This window comes from Lissotriton helveticus, chromosome 8, assembly GCF_964261635.1.
Source record: "Lissotriton helveticus chromosome 8, aLisHel1.1, whole genome shotgun sequence".
In the NCBI taxonomy this organism is placed as follows: Eukaryota; Metazoa; Chordata; class Amphibia; order Caudata; family Salamandridae; genus Lissotriton; species Lissotriton helveticus.
The window spans coordinates 1,400,079,427-1,400,101,412 of NC_136069.1; the positions used below are offsets into that span (position 1 = coordinate 1,400,079,427).

The following is a 21,986-nucleotide window of genomic DNA, read 5'->3' on the forward strand; positions in this document are numbered from 1 at the left end:
AGCATTCATTGGCTATCGTGGGTGGGATTGGGCGGCAAAGAGATTAATACTGCTTGTTCATTGCACGACCCCCAGCTAATAAGTCACACCAGCAAGACAGAGAAGTGCAACGCACTGTCACGCACGCCAGCAAAACACTCCCCTGACACTCCCACACCCATCTAATCTGACTCAAATATGATGCTCAGGTGTGCTACCTCTCACCCTTCCATGCAGACGATGCTACAGGTGACAAGATAAGTGTATCACTTTGGTCATTAGGCACAACACCAAAAACACTTCCAACACAAACACACAGCAATTCAACATCCTTCCAACCAAGCACACCCAAAGTAGTAGACTGCATTACACCGAGGCAGCACGTGGTTCTCTTCACAGCACAGAGCTTGATTACTGTCTTTAGTCATTGTAAAATGCGTCCTATTTATTCTTACTTTTGCTTGTACACTCTGTTCAAGCTATTTTTGTTTGTTCTATTCCTACAACAGTTCTCTGACACCTTCGGGTAAAGTCCGCGCTTTATAAAAATGCATTAAATAAAAATAAATAAAATAAATAAATAAACTCACTAAATTGTAAACCTCGATTCTTCAAACATGAAGTCTTTTAATGTAATAAAATAAAGAAATTGCACAATCGCACCCACACTGATTAACAAAGTATGGAGGACAATCTGTTAAATCAGTTCTCTTGGAGTATCTCCTGTAAGTACTGTACATCACAGTGGGGGATGGCAAAACTAACATTTTGGAAAGAGACTGACCTCGTCTTGTCCAGGAGGGGGCGAGGAGCCCTACCCCACCCTGGAAGAGACCAAGATGATACTAGAATACAGCATGCCCACCCTGGTGGATCCTGTTCCCCCTCCCCCCCAGTGATGGCTCCTGTTCCTCCCCCCCCACCCCCCTGTGGTGGATACTGTCTCTGCCCTGGGTGGCTTCTGTCCCAGTCCAGGAATAGCTCCTGCAGCTCAAAAAGACTCAGCTCAAAATGAATATGAAAAGGTGGGCGAGTGAGTAAGTGAAGGGATGGGTGGATGTCTGGATGAATTAGTGAAAGGGTGAGTGGATGAATGAAAGATTGAATAGATTGATAATAAAAGAGGATGGATGGATGGATGGATGGATGGATGGATGGATTGATGAGTGAGTGGTGGAAGGATGGAAGGGAAAAAAGGTAAATAGCTGGATGTATGGGCGGAAGGGTAGCTGGATGGGTAAAAGTGGATGGATGAGTGAAAGGATGGATGAGTGAAAAGGTGGATGAGTGAGTGGGTGGGTGGATGGATGAGTGAAATGATGGATGGATTGATTAATTGATAAGTGCAAGAATGAATGGATGGACAGATGAGTGAAAGAGTGGATGTAAGGATGGATGAGTGAGTGAAAGGGAGGGTAGATGGACTAAAGGATGAATAGATGAGTGAAGGAGTGAAAGGATAAATGGATGAGAGAAAGGATGGATGAGTGATAGGGTCAATGGATGGATTCATGAGTGGATGAGTAGATGGATGGGTGGGTGGGTGGGTGGGTGGATGGATGGATGGAAGGAAAGATTGCTAAGTGAAAGGGACGATGGAGACAGAAAGGGAGGATGATGGATGACTGAAAGGGTGGATGGGTGGAAGGATGAGTGACTGGGTGGATGGATGAGTAAGTGATAGGATGGCTGGATGGGTGAAAGGGTAAATGCCTGGATGGATGAGTGAATGGATGGATGGGTAGAAGAGTGGATGGATGAGTGTACAGATGGCTAGGGTGAAAGGGTGGATGGATGGATAAAGGGTGGATGGATGGATAAAGGATGGATGAAGGGATGGATGAGTGAAAGGATAGGTGGAAGGATACATGATGGATAGGTTTGCAAATGGTTGAATATGTTTGGATATGGCTGGGCTTACTTATATACTATTGCGCGACTTCTGATGTGTCTGTAAAACTTATCCAATTGTCCTGAAGTTTTGTCCTGAATTTTGACCTCCTGTCCTGAATTTGTGTCCTGAATTTTGACCCTTTGTCCTGAATTTTTACACTCACTGTCCTGAATTTGCACCAATGCCAGTTGGTCACCCTAATCACTGATAACCAGAATGGTATATTCCTTACCCTCTCGATCACCACGCCCCTTCCGCTCCATTGTTCTGGTCCACGCTCTATTTGGACCCTTCGGGTTAAGCTTACTGTCGAATGTTGGCGGAGAGCTGCTTGAACGGTCGAGTTTGCTTGGAAGACTGTCAAGTAAATACATGAAGGGGAAGGCTGGTATGAGACAGGCGTGACGAAGAGACGGGTTAGAAAGACATCTCGGAGAGTCGGGTAGGCGGATAGGTGAAAAAGTGATAATGAGAGAAGTGAGGCAGTTGAGAGAGCGGTGATAAAGTGTCACCGTTGAGTATGACGATGGAGAGTGGTTACACAGTTTGGAGAGAGACAGAAACAGGTTATAAGTAAAAAAGAGACGGAACAGGTTAGAAAGCCAGATGAGGGGAGACGCGTGTTATCAGATCAGTGTGAAAGACGTTTAAGATGGACAGCAGGGATGAGATTGAGAAAGAGACAGCAACTGGTGAGAATGACAGGTCACAGATATAATAAAAGGTTAGACAGTTCACAAATAGCTGAGTAGAGACATTTTGGTGAATCAGCGGCTAAGGTGTGGCGACATTGATATAACGAAAACTTTCTCACTACGGGTGAATTTTTGAGGTAACTTTTCTTACGAAACCACTAGATGGCAGGATTTGCAAACTTTTTGAGTCTATAATGCTTTGCTATGCAAAACCCCCCCACAAAAAACGCTGTTTTCTTGAGTTGCTGATTTCAGAAGCTTTCAGAAGCTGTTTTATTCAAGTGCCCGTGTTTTCCTCTAGTTTTTTTTTTAAATTCAAGAGTTCGTTTTGTTGTCTGTTTTCCCTGAAACATGTGTTTAAAATGTCCAGTTTATATGTTCTGTTACTGAAACTTTGAGAAATATATGATGGGCGTTTGGCAAATCAGTAATCAACGGTTTAGTATCGAAGCTTAAATCACTACGAAAGAGTTTGGGCTTTATTTTGCAAACATACTTGTTTTAATCTAGTTATTGGAAATTGTAGGTAAAGCTAACAATTGTGTGTTAAAAACAAACAAGTGTATGTTGAACGACCTTTGTATGTGAATGCTGCATCCACCATTTACAGAGCTATCCCTTTTCTCTTAATTCTATTAAGAAAATACAGCTGGAAATTGCTTATTAATCCTCTTACTCCCATGCATGTCTGTTGTATGTCTAATATTAGCTGCTGCCCGGAAGGGGCTGCAGCGGTCTGTGCTTCTTTTTTGCACCTTACTCTGGGTTTGGCCTCCCACCATCTTTTCCCAAGGCAGCACTATTTTGATACCATTTGGTAATCGTCTTCAACTCCCCTCTTGCCATCTTTCTACGTCTGTGAGGACTTTGTTACTTTTCTGTAGCAGTAATTTACCAGGCTTGCATTTTCATTAATTGTTTCTGTGAGAAGCACCTATTGTATTAGTTGAATCCCCCCCCCCCCATAACGTTTGTGTAATTGACTTGCGTAGATCTGCAAAACTTGGGTTCAAATGCTGGATACTGTCTTACAGTGACTAGCTTTTGACTTTTACCGGAGAATCCTTCTGTGAAAGACCATATAGGGGTTCTTCACTATCATAAATTGGGAACCATCTTACCTCCATCACGCCGCTAATCCTGCTACATCGTCCTTGCCTCTTTTTCTCCTCACCTTTCTCCTCATTAGGAGATGACTAGAGGAACAAGTTCTGCGGTCTCGCATCCTATAGTGCAGCAGAACTTCCAGGCGATACTGTTGTATCTCCGCTTCCTCTGCGAGCAGTGGTACCCATTTACAGGTGACATTGTGCCATCATTTTCTCTACTGCACTCTGGATTATTCTCCGCTTCCTCTGCGAGCAGTGGTACCCATTCACAGGTGAAGTTGTGCCATCATTTTCTCTACTGCACTTTGGATTACTGTCCGAGGTGTTGTGCCTGTGCAAACTTCAGGATTAGATGATGGTGTTTGTTCTCTTGAGGGGTTACCTTGTTAACACTTAACTTTGGAAGGAGTACCAGAAGCTTTCACCTGAGCTGTGCACGCGAGTGTCTTCCAGAGTGAACAGTTTGCTCTGCCCAAGGTTGTGGCATTTTTGAGACACGTGTCAATTTTGCAGATAGGTCTTATCTTCAGTCTGGTCTCCACTAACTCTGAAAACATTAGTGTGTTTTTGCCAGTTGCCAGCTGAAGCCCAATGTCTCTGGTCTGCGGCAGTTACTTTGCACCACCCCCCAACCCTCCATTTTGGTTGCATAATTTTTATGTTTAAAATTCACCTTTAACATAGCCCTCCTTTTAATTTTTCTGCTTATTCACCACAACTATTCATGATCAAATGTGCTGTGCTATCATTTGGTCTTTTGTCTCATGCCCAGGATGTGATCTCCTCGTCCTCTCTGTGCTGCTGAATCTTTAAATTAGCTGGCTTCAATGTGCTAAATGTGACCTCCATCTATTGTGGCTCTGCTGCAAAGACTTTGTGACGTAACTTTATAATAGATTGTCAGAATAAGTGATATTCCTACTGCAACACAGCTTCTACACTTTCTCACCTGATGAAGTAAATGAAAAACCCATTCAATGTATTAACAAATATTCAAATCATTGTGAATTACTTTTGCCCCCCTTTCCCTTAGCACTGGTTCACCGAACTTCCTCCCGTGTTGACCTTTGAGCTCTCCCGATTCGAATTTAATCAGGCTTTGGGAAGGCCGGAGAAGATCCACCATAAGCTTGAGTTCCCATCGCTTCTCTACATGGACAGGTAGGATGTAAACCATGTCCCTTTCCTTTTAATGTGAGTTTCGGCAATACTGTGTAACACCAGAGGATTCTTTGTTCCCAACAGGTACATGCACCGGAATCGAGAAATCACTCGAATTAAACGGGATGAAATTAAGAGGCTGAAGGACCAGCTCACAGTATTACAGCAGAGACTTGAACGGTACGTACAAATGCTGCTTCATATGGAATAATAGAAGAACTCAGTAGCATAAGAAGTTTTATTTGATGGCCTATTCTGTTCCCTTTTCTCCTTCCTGCTCATCCCCGCTTTCTACTCTTTCTTTGCTCCATTCCACTCCTTCACCTAAAACTTGAGAAGTAGAAGTTTCATCGCAACATAGTATTTTCAGTTTTAACTGCTTTTATTCTTAACAATCTGAATGTTTTATTTCTTTAAATCTGCGAAGAGCATACAATGCATGCACTACTGGGATCCACCTCTTTGCCAGTTGCAAAATGTTCACTCACCAATCCACCAGCCTCCGCTGTATTTTCTCAGCCGCGCTCTATTACAGTCTTTTCCAAACTTTGGATGATCTCCCACAGCATCTGAGTAACAAAACTAATTTGGGGGCTCTAATGACTGCTCTGAAAGTTTTTGTTTTCTTCTGACTTTATCAATCACACGCCTAGCTAGGCCTTTCTATTTGTCATCTCTAGCCACTGTTTATTGGTTTGTCTTTTACTTCTTTTTGTTTTGTTTTACTCTGTCCATAGTTTCAGGAGGACTCCGTGTATGTGCACTTAATAAATAACACCACCTGCATAGCAAAGATTCCAATAACCTATCGTGGCCTTTAAAAAAAAAAACTCTGAACGTTAGATTTGCTCTCCAGATAGTCAACTCCAGCACTCTAAGCTTATTGCCTTCTAGCTAACATTTAGATAACAACTTCCATCAAAAAGCAGGTGTAAAGCGCTTCTAATCACCCACACGGGTATTCAGGCACTGAAGTCTGCTTCTGCGGGTAACTCCGTAGAACAGCTAGGTCTTGAGTCCCTTCTTGAACTCTGAGAAAGAGAGAGGGAAAGAAAAAGAGTGAGAGGGAGAGAAAGAGAGGCAAGGTCCGGAGGTGGAGGCTGTTCAGTACTTGGAAATCATTACAACCCCTACAAATCATATAAAACATTCCCTAACCTGTCTTATCCAGATCCTCAAACTGTCAATACTCTGAATCGTGCTTTCCCTATCCAGCAGCATACAGTTAATAGACTTAGCTGCACTCTCAAATCTGGGCTCCCATCTTATAGAGCCATCCCTTATGTTATAAAGGATCTGAGAGGTCAGCAAGCTTCCCATCGGTAAGCACCTTGCAGCCCGGAAAGACTGGCATCTCAAGCAAAGTTTTTTTTTGCCGGGGAAAGCAGGCGGCCCATTTTTTTTCCTAGTATGAGTAGTATAATAAACTGTGTTGATGTCTTTGAAAATTGTGCTCGAATTTGTGGGCTCTTGATAAATGGCCACGCCTGCGATGCTTTATCTACTGCCTTGTTTTGTCGTCTTTGAAGCTTATCCCTGCTGGTGCCAGTGGTCTGCACCAGTGTGTTCCTTTGATGGAATATGCACTTGAGTATTTTAGCCTTTGAGTTTTTCTAGAGCTTTCAACTTTGGTGACACTTAACAAGATGAACTTCCTACCAAGAACATTAATGAAAATCGAAGGTTATGAAGACAGGAGAGTACCTCAGTGTAGATAGACCTACTCTGACTTTTTACACGAACAGCCATTACCTTGTTGAAAGTACATTATGTACTACTACAATAATGATTGCCACAAGTCAAAAATGTCAGCTCTGTGTATCGCAGTGCGGTTGCGCCTTACAAAAGGCACACACCTGTGATAACACCAGTGACACTTTACACTTTAAGTACTACCACAATCCATGTTGACGAAAGTTAAAGGCGACTGCTTGGACCTTTTAAAGTGAACGGCTAGTTAACTCTGTCTGCTAAGAGTGCTGGTAAAGCTGTACTCCTTTACTGTAATCTGCAACTACTCCCACCATTCATTTTACGGTGTGGCTGCAGTGGTTGTTCCTCCGTTCACCTAAGCTAGACCACCTCTATGTAATGCCTACAGGCTTGCACATAGTCACTTTTTCTGTGAAAACAAGGTCAAAGAAATTAAACTGGGCTGGCAACTTTCACAAGTTATTCTGGTAACTGCTGTCCCAACTTATTGTACCCCACTTCACCGCTCAGACCCTGCAGTGCAAGACTTTCTCACCAAGTCCAAATTGTAGAGGAATTAGCAGAAATAAACACAGCTCGTTTAAATATGCCATTCACCCTTCATTAGTGGGATCCCCACTAAACCCTACAAAAAAGAATCCGGCTGCACCCTTTAGTCACCGAACCTAGTGTGGGTCACACACTGAGAGGACTGATATTCATTTTTAAATGGACCAAGTGTGGTATCCTACTGCTCAGCCAGATTGACTGCTTGACAGAATGTTGTTGTTTGGAATGTTTGCGTACGTGAATCATTTGGTGGATGGGCTACGCAGCAGGGAGGCTCCTCCTGGTGGGGCTCTCGCTTAGGCTCTTGCTTACACTCTGATTTAAGGATTGCTCACTCTACTATGTATCCTGCTACTCAGTAAACTTACATGGAAAAGCTACCTGGCTTCGAGCATTCTTCATCATACTACACCAAGCATACACCCAGTTCTGGGGTTGAGATTGAATATGAAGCTTGACCTAATAAGTCTTACAGAGCGTCCTTGTAGTAGTTAAATGCTTATAAGAAATCAGTTAAATCCAGGAATCTTCCAATAAGATTAGAAGTCAGGTTTATTCCAATAGATAGACCCACGGCTGTTCACATCAACAGCAAGGCATCATCTGACATTATCCAAGTACATTCTAGAACATCACTATGTCAAAGAGGTTGAAGGAAAACAACCTTTCATTAAAGAGACATACATATATATATCTAACAACTATATCTTACCTCACTGCTCACATCCCCCTTTGAATAAGGAAGAAAAGAAACTCATGTACAAATAAATAAAACAAAAGAAACTTAAACAAAATAAGAACATGAATGCATAATATAATCACAGAAGCGTACAGGTACACTTCTGACTCTTCCACTAGCATTTATTCCAGTTCTACTATCACCTTCTCCTGTACTGGAACAAACAGCTTAAGCACTGAGACGATGATTCACAAACTTGGAATCTCGGTCACCTGGAATTAGGAATTGTGTTGGACGTATTGACATTGTCATAGACACCAAACCAATCTGAACCAGAATGATCATTCACAATATTGTTAGGTTTGTTTTCAATAATAATACTTGCTTGATTCTTGGTTATTTTAACCAGAGCATTTATATTCCACCATCCTCTATCTTGCAAGAGAACAGCCATGCGAGAAACTCTTAAAACTTGGACAGGAGCAGAACATTTTGACTGACCTTTGGATACTTTAATGGGTTTTTTAATAATAACCCAATCACCAGGAGACAAACTTTTATCTGAAACATGCATACATTTGTCATCATTTTGTTTATATATTTCTTGCTTATGTTTCACATGATGCCTAATTTTTGTTAAATCAACAGGAACTTGACTGAATTTTTCAAGTAACGAATTAGGATTTAGTTTAGAAGAAGGCATGCGACCCCTTAACAAAATAAAAGGAGCAACTCCAGTAGTACTGTGTGGATTTTGTTGTCATTTCAAACTTTTTGGACTAGGAAAGAAGAAACATTTAAACCATTGGCTATTGCAGTTTGCACACTTTCTTTAAGAAAGCGATTAGCTCGCTCCACCAAACCATTAGAGGCTGGACTATACAAAGGAACTAATATATGTTTCACCTCTAAATTATTCAAAAATGCTTCTAAATCATGAGCAATAAAATGTGAACCATTATCGGTTACGATCTCTTCAGGTGTGCCTTCAGAACCACCCCCTTTTGTACCGCTTTGGCCGCCATAAGTGTGGCAGGGTATGCTCAGACGTGAGTCCCTTGCTCACTTTGCCACTGGATTCAAGCAAGCCGGGCTGAAGACGGCTGTAATGCCAGAAACTGGTCCTCGGAAGCTTGTTTCTGGTCCAGGGAAGGCATGGCTTGGCAGTTCGGGCTGGACTGTTCTGTGGTAAATAAATAAATAATACCCTATTTTTGAATGAATAAATGAATAACAGATAGCTCAATAAATAAGAGTCAAGATTCGAGGTAGTAGGAGTTTTGCAGGTTTAATACAGCATAAGGACAGGAACAGGACGACCTGCACGGGAATAGGATGGCAGCTGCCGGGGACAGGATCGGGAATGACGGCGTCAGGATAACTTTTTAATAACAGTACATGAGCATATATACATAACGCAAACACATAGCATTACATTGCAATAGGCGTAGCGGTGGGTGGAGCAAAAGGCGTGACGCGTAGCAGTCGCGAAAGATAAGGGTGAAAAGAGGTGTAACAGGGCGTATACATAGACATGTGATGCAAACGTAACAGAATATGTCATGAATGGGGCGGAAACCATGGAGGGGGCTACCTGAGGACCCGGGACCTCTAACCTGATGGTGCGCGCAAACTAGCAATGACGTATCACTAGGAGAAGCTGGGGGCTATGAACTCTGTGCTAGGAGCAGAGACTGAAGTCTGGAGAGTCAGGGCGACATGTACCTAAGCAGTATCTAGTATCTGATGTTTAGAGAACATGTTGATATAAACTAGAAGTCAGGAGGGGAAAGGCTAACTTGATTCTAAGAATGGACCATGCATTATTCTACATGTAGTGCGTGATGAAGAATATTAAATGACCATTAATACAGTATTTCTCTAACGTGGGGCCGTAAAGGCTAGACCATGACGGAAACTATTGATGCAGTTCAGTAGCTTTAGGAATGCAGGGAAGGAGGGCTGAACTGATAACTGGAATCATAACATATTCTTGGCAGACTCAGAGGCAGGGCCAAGCTGAACCGGGCACTGCGAGGCAGGAAGTAAGTGAAGGGTCGAGGATACAGGTGGGGGCCGTGTCGCTCCTCAGCGAGGGCTTCAGGAGACAGGAGCTGAATCTGGTGTCCAGGCCCTTTTGAGGCCTAGAAACGGGGATTTTATAATGGAATAACGTGCTCACTGAGAAACGTGGCAGCGTAGCTTTACATAGGCCTGATATTCGTAGTATTCACGAGAACTGGAAACTGGCATACTAGAGATGGACACAACTGTAATTGCGTCTTGAATCGAACATGGGGAATACATATGCATATTTAATCATGCACACATAACATATGATGGATGACACGTAGGGACACAGAACATGGCAAAATTTACTTTTCCACATTCCCTCCTTGTCACTACGTTTCCTTCAGGAAACATCAATATTCATGATACCATCTATCATTTCATACAGTATCATTTGCTCGTCTCGAATTCTTTTGGAACGGGATTTAGAACGGGGCTTGGGACTAGGAATACAAGAGGTAGCACAAATGCCGCAAATCGCAGGGCCACATTGTATACAGAGGCAGCAGCTGAATATGATCGCTACTGCAATACCTAGAAAGGACAAGACTTTCCATCCCCAGGCGGAAATTATATTCCAGAACCAACCGGACCATGTCCAGGTGCCTGGATCTTGGTGTAACAGATGGGCAATTTTATGAAGTCTGGTTATAGCTGAATAAACAGACGGCGCGTTATTTGGAATGAAAATGCAGCAACTAGATCCGATGACTCTACAGGCCCCGCCCCTATCGGCCAATATGACGTCAAGGACGAGACGATCCTGTAAAACGACAAATCTCATAGCAGATTGCTCTTCGGTTAAGTTACCTAGAGCAGAGGCAGTCTCATTGACTACAGCTTCAAGGGTTCTGGTTAACCTGCGGATTAGTTTACTATTCTGGATAGGTCCTATAAAGAAAAAGAAACCTCTGTTGAAATCTGTATACTGTTCTAGGGCAGTTTCAGTATAATCGACAATTGGGGACTCCCTTCTATGTCTAATGTGTACTAGATGTGTGTTTCTATGATAATCAGATGGGGCTAGGAAAACTGGTGGCAGTAGGAAGGCAATGTAACAGGTTCCCTCCCAATCGAGGGGCAGACGAACATATGCAGTTTGACCACAAATAAAATAAGAATGACGTGAAGCTTTGAAAATAGATTTCCTACTGTCACTATACTTGACAATAGTAGTACAATCACTATGTCCTACATGTACGGAACCATTATTTCGGACACATAATTCGCCTTTGACTGGTAGTACTGAAATTGCAGGTAAATCTGGAGTGGAATCAGACTGAACATTCAGGACCATGAAATTCGAAGAATAATTACCTAAATTGTAAACTTCATTTTCTAGATCTAACCCGATTCTGTGGGGGAGACCTTGCTTGTCTGGAAAACATGTACTGTTAAGAAAAGACATATCTGTTGAGGATGACGTTAACGTGGACCATGCTCCACACGAACCATTATGTGAAAATGGATAAGGAAAGAGTGGCAGAACTCCCTTCGGTGTCTGGAAAGGGGGGAGTCGACCACACACCCAACAATTAGTGGCATTGCTGGTCTGGTGTGAATAATGTAACATGCGGATAAAAGAATTATTTCGCATAGCGAGGCGGTAAGAGAGTTCATGAGGAGGCAGATCACTAAACGTGTGTTCTACTGTAGCATTAGCAGACTTATTTACATGAAGAACTGGGAAACACAGGTAAAATGCATAACTGGTGCAGGAAATCATAATGCTGAGAAATAATATGAAACATAGAAAAATGATACATCGGATTGAGTTTTGACTAACTCTCTCACTATGGGGGTCTATTTTATACATGTCAGAAACAGTCTAACCGTTTCATCTAGGGGAGGACTTAGACAATCAAACTGGCTGACTTATTTTACTAGACCTTAACTTGAGTTTATACTCCTGTTGCGGAGTTTTCTCTAACAGGGGAGGGTTTGTAGCAATGTCTTTTGCGGGACAGTCCTTGAGAACAATATTTTGGCAATCCTTCAAATCCTGGGAAATGTTCTTTGAGACGGGTTTCAGTCCATAAAACCTCTTCACGTGCGAAAGGTGCACCCAGCCTTTGCGACCTTCCAACTTCACGGCTGTACGGGTGGCGAGGAGGACCTGTCGGGGCTCCTTCCAACGAGGCTCCAGCGGACTTGAGCGGTCAAAATTCCGGACAAGGACCATGGATCCTGGAACGATTTCATGCGGTGCCACCTCGGTATTGTCTGGAAATGCGGCGGCAACCTGTGAACGACAAGAGTTGAGGGCAGACATCAAGGAAGCTAGGTAATCTGTCAGCATATTACTTGAAACATCGGTAATACTTCGGGGTCTAGGAGTACCCCACATGTTAGGGGGGCGGCCGAATACGACCTCGTACGGGGACAGACCTGATCTGGAATGTGCGACCATGCGCATATAGAACAGGGCAACTGGCAGAGCTACTAGCCAGTCCACACCTTTCTCTTTACACACTTTAGCGATGCGGATTTTCAGGGTCTGGTTATGTCTCTCTACGAGACCGGCTGCTTCAGGATGGCGTACACAATGGAACTTCCACTGGTATCCTAACAAGAGGGAAACATGCTTCATTAACTCTGATGAGAATGGCTGGCCGTTATCAGAATATACGACTCTAGGGAGTCCATAACGGGGGAAGAACTCACGAACCAACTGCTTGGCAGTGGTCGCGGCTGTGTAATCTGGGACTGGATATGCTTCTGTCCACCTGGACAAAGCGCATACAACTACAAGGACATACTTGAAACCTCGACATCGCTCCATCTGAATATAATCCATCTGGAGGACTTCAAAAGGGTGGTCAGGAGGCTGGAATCCCCCTTGTTCCACCGGGACACTTTTACCTGGATTAAACTGACAACATATCATACAGGTACGGACTTTCTGCTTGGCTGCAGCTCGTAAATGCTTGTTGAACCAGATGTTCTGGATACTGTCTAACATAGCTTTTTCTCCTAAATGTGCTGGACTATGTGCGGTATTGATAATGACTTGAACCATAGAGTCGGGGAGAAACCATGTGGCTCTACCCTTCGTTAACCATCCTTGATCTGTCTGGACCCCTCCTTGTTCGGACCATTTCTTGATTTCATCGGGAGTAGCGTGTAACTGGATATCTATGACATCTTGAGTAGGGTCCTTAACTGTCATGCATGTAGTCGGATCTGGAGTGTGTGTCATGTTGACTGGAATGTCTGGAGTCTGTGCTGTAAGCTTGGCTGTGCGATCTGCTAGATCGTTACCCTGGGAAATAATGTCAGTAACTTTCGTATGTGCTTTGCACTTCATGATAGCAATGGATGTCGGTAAATGTATGGCATCTAACAGAGCTTGAATAAGGAGACCATGCTGAATCTTGGTTCCATGAGAAGTCATGAAACCTCTCTCCTGCCAGAGCACTCCAAAGTCGTGTACAACTCCGAATGCGTAGCGTGAATCTGTGTAAACATTAACTTTCCGGTTCTTAGCGTGTATGCAGGCTTGTGTCAGAGCAACTAGCTCTGCTGTTTGAGCGGACAGGGTGTCAATACGGTGTGTTTCAATAACCTCGGTGTCGGTAGTCACTGCATACGCGGCGACTAGTTCTCCTGTACTTGTTCTCATGCATGAACCATCCACATAAAGTGTCAGGTCGGGATCTGGTAACGGAATATCTGTCAGATCTTGTCTTGGCTTTGTCGTAATGTTAACTACTTCCACACAGTCGTGTGTGTCAGAATTTGAATTAACTGATGGTAACAGTGTAGCAGGGTTCAGGATGTTGCAGCGTCTGATTTCTATGTGTGGCTGAAACAGTGTCAATTCATAACCTGTTAAACGTGCAATTGTCAAGTGCTGAGTTTGTGTTCGGTTTAAAAGAACTTCCACGGAATGTGGAACTTGTACTGTCAAGGTATGTCCTAAGACTATGGAATCACTTTGTCTGATAGCTAGGGCTGTGGCTGCAACTGACTTGAGGCACGCAGGCAGAGCCTGGGCTACAGGATCTAATGTGCTCGAAAAATAAGCACAGGGCTTGTATTGTCCTGCTTGATCTTGTGTGAGAACAGATAATGCTGTACCTTCGCGTTCTGTGACGAAAAGTGTAAAAGGCTTACTGTAGTTTGGTGTAGCTAGAACTGGAGCTTGACATAGGGCTTTCTTTAACTCATTGAAACTGAGTGTATGTTCAGATGTCCAAGGGAGGACAGTCGATACGGCTGCCTCCTGTGTCGTTAACTGTATCAGTGGTTTGGCTAGGAATGCATACTGAGGAATCCATTGTCTACAATAAGAAGTAAGGCCGATAAAAGCACGTACCTCCTTCTGGGTCTTGGGCTGAGGAAGACTCGCTATTAACTGGATACGGTCTGGTGTCAACTGCCTACCCCTCTTGGACAGTAAGTGTCCTAAGTAGACCACTTGCTGGACACAGAATTGAAGCTTAGAAGGGGACACCTTGTGCCCCATCTCGGCTAGGAAATACAAGACTGTAAGGGATGCTCGCTCGCAAGCACGTTCAGAACGGGCTGTGATCAGTAGATCATCGACATACTGGAGCAGGGCAGTGTCAGTTGGCATGTGAATGTTGTCTAGTTGTCTCTTGAGTGCTTGACTGTAAATACTAGGACTTTCTGTGAAACCTTGAGGAGCTCGTGTGAACATATAGCTCCTTCCATTTAAACAGAATCCGAAAAGAAACTGGCTGTCTGGATGAATGGGGACACTGAAAAATGCGTTCTTGAGGTCTATGACAGTGAAAAATGAAGCTTCGGAATCAATGGCTGTTAATAGGGAAGAGATATCTGGGACAACTGGATACTGGGGAATGATACATTTATTAAGTTCTCGTAGGTCAATCACTAATCGATATACTGGGGGTGCATTTGGATCAGTACGTTTCATGACTGGAATGATCGGAGAATTGCATACATTGGAGTCAGTTTCTACAACTACTCCTTGAGCGATGAGCTCGTCAATAATTTTGGATAAGGCTGCTACAGCCTCAGGTGGCAATCTGTACTGTCTGATTCGTGGTAACACCACACCTGGCTTGAGAGTCACACGATGGGGTGTGATTTGCATGTAACCTACATCAGTTGGACCTTGCGCCCATAGATGCTGCGGAACATTAGACAATCTGGGATCAAAATCTCGTAATACATAGTGACCCTTAAAGTCACGTAGGAACAGACGTATTCCCTCTGGGGAACAGCATATAACTGCACCTAACTCTTTCAGTGTTTTAATGCCTAATAGGTTTTCTGGACATGACTTAGTAACAGATCAGTAGTGCGGGACAATGGACCTACTTCTAGAGTAACTGGCTTTGAAATTTCATTTACGATAGGTTTTCCTGAAAATCCAAGGGAAACATTTCTTGAGCCTGAGAGCGGAGCCCCTGGAACTTCGGCGTGACTAATTGTGGTCCTACTTGCCCCTGTATCAATCAAAAACTTTCTGTCTTTCCCTAATACTTGACTATGAACATAGGGACCTTCTTGATCTACAGGTATCTCGATGAGAGGCAAGCCTACCTCCCTCTCTAGGCTGTTTCATGAATACTGTTGGTACTCTGGATACTCAGACTGTGCATACTGGTACATCTGCTGTGTGACGTGCTGTGTTGCAGCGATAGGCTGCGGTACTGTAACTGTCTGTGGTGTATTCTGTGGCTGAGGAATCTGTGAAACTTGTTCTTGTCTAGGCGGACGTGGTCTTTCTTTAGTCTTACCGGTAGCTATGTTATGTTTCAGAACTGCACACTCGTTTATAAAATGACCTGGCTGTTTACAATAATTGCAGTTCCCTTTAACGGGAGCTGCAGGATGACTGGCTTGATTTGGACCCCTCTTCTGACTGTCTTGAGGAACAGATTGTGCAACTAGTACTTTCATTTTCGTGTCTTTCATACGTTTTCTCTCGTGTTCTTGCTCTTCCCTGATTCTATTCTGGTGGTATTGGAGCATCTGCAACATCTGGGACTGGGTATTAGCTTGCCAGGTACTTTCGACTTTCAAAACTCGATTTTTAATTTGTGGACTTGAATTCTCGACTAATTTAGTAACAAAAAGATGAGGGTATGACTCACTACTTGTCTTGAGGCCACTGTTAATGCTAAAACATTTCTCAAATCTAGAATAAAAATCACTAATATCTTCATCTTGTTTCTGTTTACAGGCTGAGATTGCATCCCAGTCTTCTTTTCTAGTTGTCAATAATCTGGGTAAAACTTGTATTAATAATTCTGGTAATTCTTTACATTTCGCTCCAAGACCGGTACCTGGTACTCGTGCCTTATCTTCAGCTTCTAGAACTGCCCAATCGATCTTTTTCTCTCCCACCTCCCATTCTTTTTCCTTGAGCTTTTCATACACCCCTGCGGGCAGCAGAACCTTTAACATTTTAATTATATCTGGATACGTGTATTCTCCCATACGGAGCATGTCTTTTAATTCTCGGTGGAACCCTGCTGGATCTTTATCATGACAGGGGATTAATTTCTTCATCTCTAGGAGTTCCATCTTTGTAATCGGAGTGTAAATAAACACTCGTTCTAGTTCGCCACCCGTTCCTCTAACTGGGTGGACTTCTCGTAACGGATTCTGTCTCTCCATGTAAAATGGTTTACTTTCTGGGGGTGAGACATGAACAAAATGCGGGTTCAAAAACGTTCTATATTTGTGACGTTGTTCTAGAACGACACTAATTAAATCGGTACCTAAACCTTTCCATCTATACTGGAGTAACTCGTTCAGGATATCATGTAACGGGCCTGGATCAGAGTGCTGACCCTCATACAATGTAATGAGGTGCTGAATCATATACATACCCGCCAGTCGTTGCTCGGCTGGGGGCATTTTCAGAAACATTTGTGCCACTATTTCGTCTGGAAAAGTGGTAGAATCAGTAATCCATCGGACTGCTGATCGGACTAGTTCCTGTTCATGCATGGTACTCAACTCACTGTAACCGATTCGTGATTTCAGAATGTGATCGGTAGCTTGGAATACTTGTTCTAGAGAACCTTGTTCTGGTGCTGGATGATGGAAAGTAGACTTGTGTTCTAGGCGTAAATGGCGATCTGGAAATCTAGATTTTCCTACATACGCTATTCTGTCGGGATTCTCGTCCTCTACCTCTTCAGTATCAGAGTTACTTTCTTTCTCGCTTACTTGTGCTGCTTTACGTTGATCGTGTAACCTTATTATTTCTTTACGGATTTTCTTGTACATACTCTCCATAGCACCGACGGTCTTGTGCTTACCCTCGGCTATATTATCACTCCACCTTGTCAGGGTTTTCATTTCGGCTGGATCTTTAGACGGGTAATCTTGTTCTCTTATTAGACAATTGATCAGAAACTTTAATATCATGAGCTGGGTCTCAGCTTTCCTTTGAGACATGGCCTCGCCAATGCTTTCTGGATCTTCCCCTGTACGGATGAAACGATATATTCTGTCTAGATCTTCTTTCATATTCGGTAGGGTGACTAGATACTCGGCCACATTTCTTACGCGTAATGAATATAAAACCATATTATCCTCGCCTGGGACTGGATCATAGCCGCATTCGGCAAGGGATTTTCTTATTTCTGCAACAGACTGATGTCTGGGCGTACGTTGTGACGCTTGCATATGTAATTCGGCTGTCGTTAAACGCTTATGTGGCGGCGGGGTTCGAGGAGGACCTCCTCCTGCGGCCCCTAAACTAGAATCATCAACTGATGCTTTTCGTCTTTGCACGGCAGGAAGTTGAAATGCGGGCTGGACCTGTATGGCGGGCTGGACCGGGGGTACCGTAACAGGTACTCCGGTGTCTGGAGGAGCGGGAAGTGCCTGATTTATAGGGACTGGCGGAGCGCGAACAGGATTTGCATATTCTGGGACTGTGTCGTCCAAATAGGACGAAATAAAAATATCAGCTGCGGTCTGTTTGTGACGTAACTTGGTCGGAACTAATAGTGGCGGGAAATTACTGGATGCCTCTGGGGTCGCTTTTGGCAAGCCCTCGGCAAAAGAGGATACATACCCTTAATAAGGGCATGCCTCTGTCTGTCTGACTGTTCGGCTTTGACTTGTTCACCTATCTCGATTAGTTCTTTTTCTTGTGCTCGTTCTAAGGATTCTCTACTTAATTCTGACTTTCTGATTTCTTTTTCGGTTCTTTTATGAGCTTCTTTGCGCCATAACTCGATGGCATCTTTCTGTGACTGTCTGGCTTTCTTTTTCCATAATGCTTCTTCTACTCGCATGATGCACTCGGCATCCCATGTGCCCGATACGGGCCATCTATACTTTTCTTCTAACTGTTTGGTATAATCTACCCATAAATCTAGATATAATATGGCACTTATGCCATGCTTCTGATACATAAAATGACCTGGACTGTCCCTAGGCGGAACTGGAACTGCTGCTTCCAGCAGACCCTTTCTAGTTTTTAACTGACGTAACTTGGAAAACAAGGGCATGACTGGACTGTAATCTAGACACAATACAATACACAATGAACACGATACTTATTCCCCATTCATACCACGACATTAAAATACATGAACATTTAAAATAACAGTTCGAACAGAATACTACCTGGAATACGGAACACAGAATACATGAATTTTCCCGAGAACAGAACTGACTAGAACAGAAACTAGATGCACTGCTGAAACAGTACGAAACTTACCGGTCTCATAAAGAGACACGTTCAGGACCCGCATCCACCGAAGTGGACACTTCGTTTGTGGGTCTGTGTACCACCAACCCACAGACCAGAGTCAATTAGATTGACCCTGTCTAGATACCACCCCAGTAACGGTACTCACCGGGCAGCAAGAACGGAAGGCCTCAGACTGGACTGGACTGCTTCGACGACGGACGACGAACTTCGGACTTCAGTTACGGGTGGACCTCCGGATACCTCGGACCTTGGACTCTCGGCTTGGGCTCTGGTCGGGACTCGCCGCGTTCCTCCACCGTCTCGTCTGGATGCTGGACCGCCTCCTCCGTCTCCTCCGTGGGCCTGAGGGATACTTGAAGCAGAAATATCTGCCGGTGCGCAGAAGAGTTCCGTCACGACTGCAGAGGGTCAGGGGGTCGGCGTGGCTTCACCGACGCGTGGGGAAAGGGCAAGTCCCTATTCGGGCGCCATTATGTGGTAAATAAATAAATAATACCCTATTTTTGAATGAATAAATGAATAACAGATAGCTCAATAAATAAGAGTCAAGATTCGAGGTAGTAGGAGTTTTGCAGGTTTAATACAGCATAAGGACAGGAACAGGACGACCTGCACGGGAATAGGATGGCAGCTGCCGGGGACAGGATCGGGAATGACGGCGTCAGGATAACTTTTTAATAACAGTACATGAGCATATATACATAACGCAAACACATAGCATTACATTGCAATAGGCGTAGCGGTGGGTGGAGCAAAAGGCGTGACGCGTAGCAGTCGCGAAAGATAAGGGTGAAAAGAGGTGTAACAGGGCGTATACATAGACATGTGATGCAAACGTAACAGAATATGTCATGAATGGGGCGGAAACCATGGAGGGGGCTACCTGAGGAGCCGGGACCTCTAACCTGATGGTGCGCGCAAACTAGCAATGACGTATCACTAGGAGAAGCTGGGGGCTATGAACTCTGTGCTAGGAGCAGAGACTGAAGTCTGGAGAGTCAGGGCGACATGTACCTAAGCAGTATCTAGTATCTGATGTTTAGAGAACATGATATAAACTAGAAGTCAGGAGGGGAAAGGCTAACTTGATTCTAAGAATGGACCATGCATTATTCTACATGTAGTGCGTGATGAAGAATATTAAATGACCATTAATACAGTATTTCTCTAACGTGGGGCCGTAAAGGCTAGACCATGACGGAAACTATTGATGCAGTTCAGTAGCTTTAGGAATGCAGGGAAGGAGGGCTGAACTGATAACTGGAATCATAACATATTCTTGGCAGACTCAGAGGCAGGGCCAAGCTGAACCGGGCACTGCGAGGCAGGAAGTAAGTGAAGGGTCGAGGATACAGGTGGGGGCCGTGTCGCTCCTCAGCGAGGGCTTCAGGAGACAGGAGCTGAATCTGGTGTCCAGGCCCTTTTGAGGCCTAGAAACGGGGATTTTATAATGGAATAACGTGCTCACTGAGAAACGTGGCAGCGTAGCTTTACATAGGCCTGATATTCGTAGTATTCACGAGAACTGGAAACTGGCATACTAGAGATGGACACAACTGTAATTGCGTCTTGAATCGAACATGGGGAATACATATGCATATTTAATCATGCACACATAACATATGATGGATGACACGTAGGGACACAGAACATGGCAAAATTTACTTTTCCACAGTTCCCATGAGGCACAGGGTCAGGCTGATTTGCATATGGCCATGTCTGAACTGGGGTGGCAGAGTGGGCTAAAGAACGGTGATGGATTTAACCCAGATCTTTTGACTGGGTGTGAGTGTGTGATTGGTTCAGATGCTCCGTCCATCACCACCCCCTTTTGTACCGCTTCAGAACAGAACAAGCGTTGTAGAAATGATACTACTGTGCTAGCATCAGCATTTTTCACAAATGCACAGTTAATCCATTTGGAGAAATAGTCAACTGCTACAATTAAATATTTCTTGTCATTACCCAGAGTAGAAAATGGACCAGAAAAGTCTAAACCAATTCTTTTCCAAGCACCACTAGGCCATTGTACAGGACATAGGGGAGAGTTAGAAACCTTCCAATGCTTATCAGAACAAAGACACTGGGGACACTTATCAATATATGTTTTTACTTGTATTTGTATTGCGACTTATATAGCGCACGTATCACCCGAAGGCATCAAGGCGCTTGCCTTGGGAACCCGTCCTGGCTTTTTTCCCTGTGAGATAACCCCTACTGGGTATCCCCAGGGTGAAAGCCAGGCATCCCGCAGCGGGTGGGCCGCCGTAGTGGAGATTAAGCAACTATTGCCCAGAGTTGCAGCGTGGGACCCCATGATTAGAATAGGCACCGAGGCAAGAATTATAGAGTCCGTGGACATTTTGGGCTCAGGACCCTGCCGCGTCGGGAATTGAACCCTGGTCCCGGGCCAGACCTCTGCATCAGGGTCTGCCGCTCTAATCAGTGAGCCACACTCCTCTACTTGGTTGTCAATTCCAGGCCACCAATATATTTGTTAGATTTTGTTAATGGTAGCTGTAGTGCCGGGGTGTCCTTCGTGAGCTAAAGTAATGATAGTGTCTCTTAAACCTTTGAGAGGAACACATTTGTCTTGTCTAAGTAGTATGTTATTAGAAAAAGACAATTCCGAAGCAACTTGGGCAAATGTTTTTTCTTCAAAAGAAAGGTTTCTGTCATTTGGCCAGCCTTTAACTAAATATCTTTTAACATTTTGTAAACAATAATCTATTGCAAAATTGTTAGCCCAATCTTCTTGAGTGAATTTGTAATTCTGAACAACATCTTCAAGAGCATACACACACTCAACATCATCCACTGATCTTGCACACTTGGAAGAGGAATGAGGGACAAACAGTCAGCCCTCACATTACTGCCACCGGGGATATATTTGGTATCAAAACTAAACTCCTGAAGTCTTGCTAGAAGTCTGATGAGTCGGGAAGATGCTCTGTTTGAACAGCTCTCTCCAAGCATGTACATTAGAGGTTTATGATAAGTATATAACAAGAACTTTGTACCCCAAATATATGTTTAAAATGTTTCCACTGACCAGGTGCAAGCCAATGCCTCGCGTTCTATTGTACTGTAATTGAGTTCAGCTGAATTTAAAGTGTGAGATTCAAACGCAGTGGTGCATTCTTTTCCATTAACCATTTGACTTAGAACGGCACCAAGGCTTTGGCACTAGCATCCACTGTAATGATGCTTTGAATCCCGTAAGTAAAAGGTTTGATGGCAGGAGCATTAACCACTAAATCTTTAACAGAAGAAAAAGCATTTTGTACTTCAATTGACCATTCAAATTTTGCATGCTTTTTCAACAAACTCCTTAAAGGTTGCACTACTAAAGCATACCCCTGAACAAATCGAGCATAATATTCGCTTAGATCAAGAAAAGCTCTTAAAGAATCCTTGTCAGTAGGAGGAGGAGCACACTTTATAGCATCAAGTAATGAAGTTT

At 43.8% G+C, this 21,986-nt stretch overlaps 1 protein-coding gene across 3 annotated transcripts in view; it reads left to right on the forward strand.

The window, feature by feature from the left end:
• Positions 1-21,986, forward strand: part of USP25 (ubiquitin specific peptidase 25) — a 528,720-nt gene that overhangs the window by 240,326 nt on the left and 266,408 nt on the right. For all 3 annotated transcript variants that reach the window (XM_078658355.1, XM_078658353.1, XM_078658354.1), the window contains exons 11-12: positions 4,711-4,838; positions 4,923-5,018. In XM_078658355.1, coding sequence (XP_078514481.1) covers positions 4,711-4,838; positions 4,923-5,018 — 224 coding nt within the window. The remainder of the gene's footprint in view (positions 1-4,710; positions 4,839-4,922; positions 5,019-21,986) is intronic.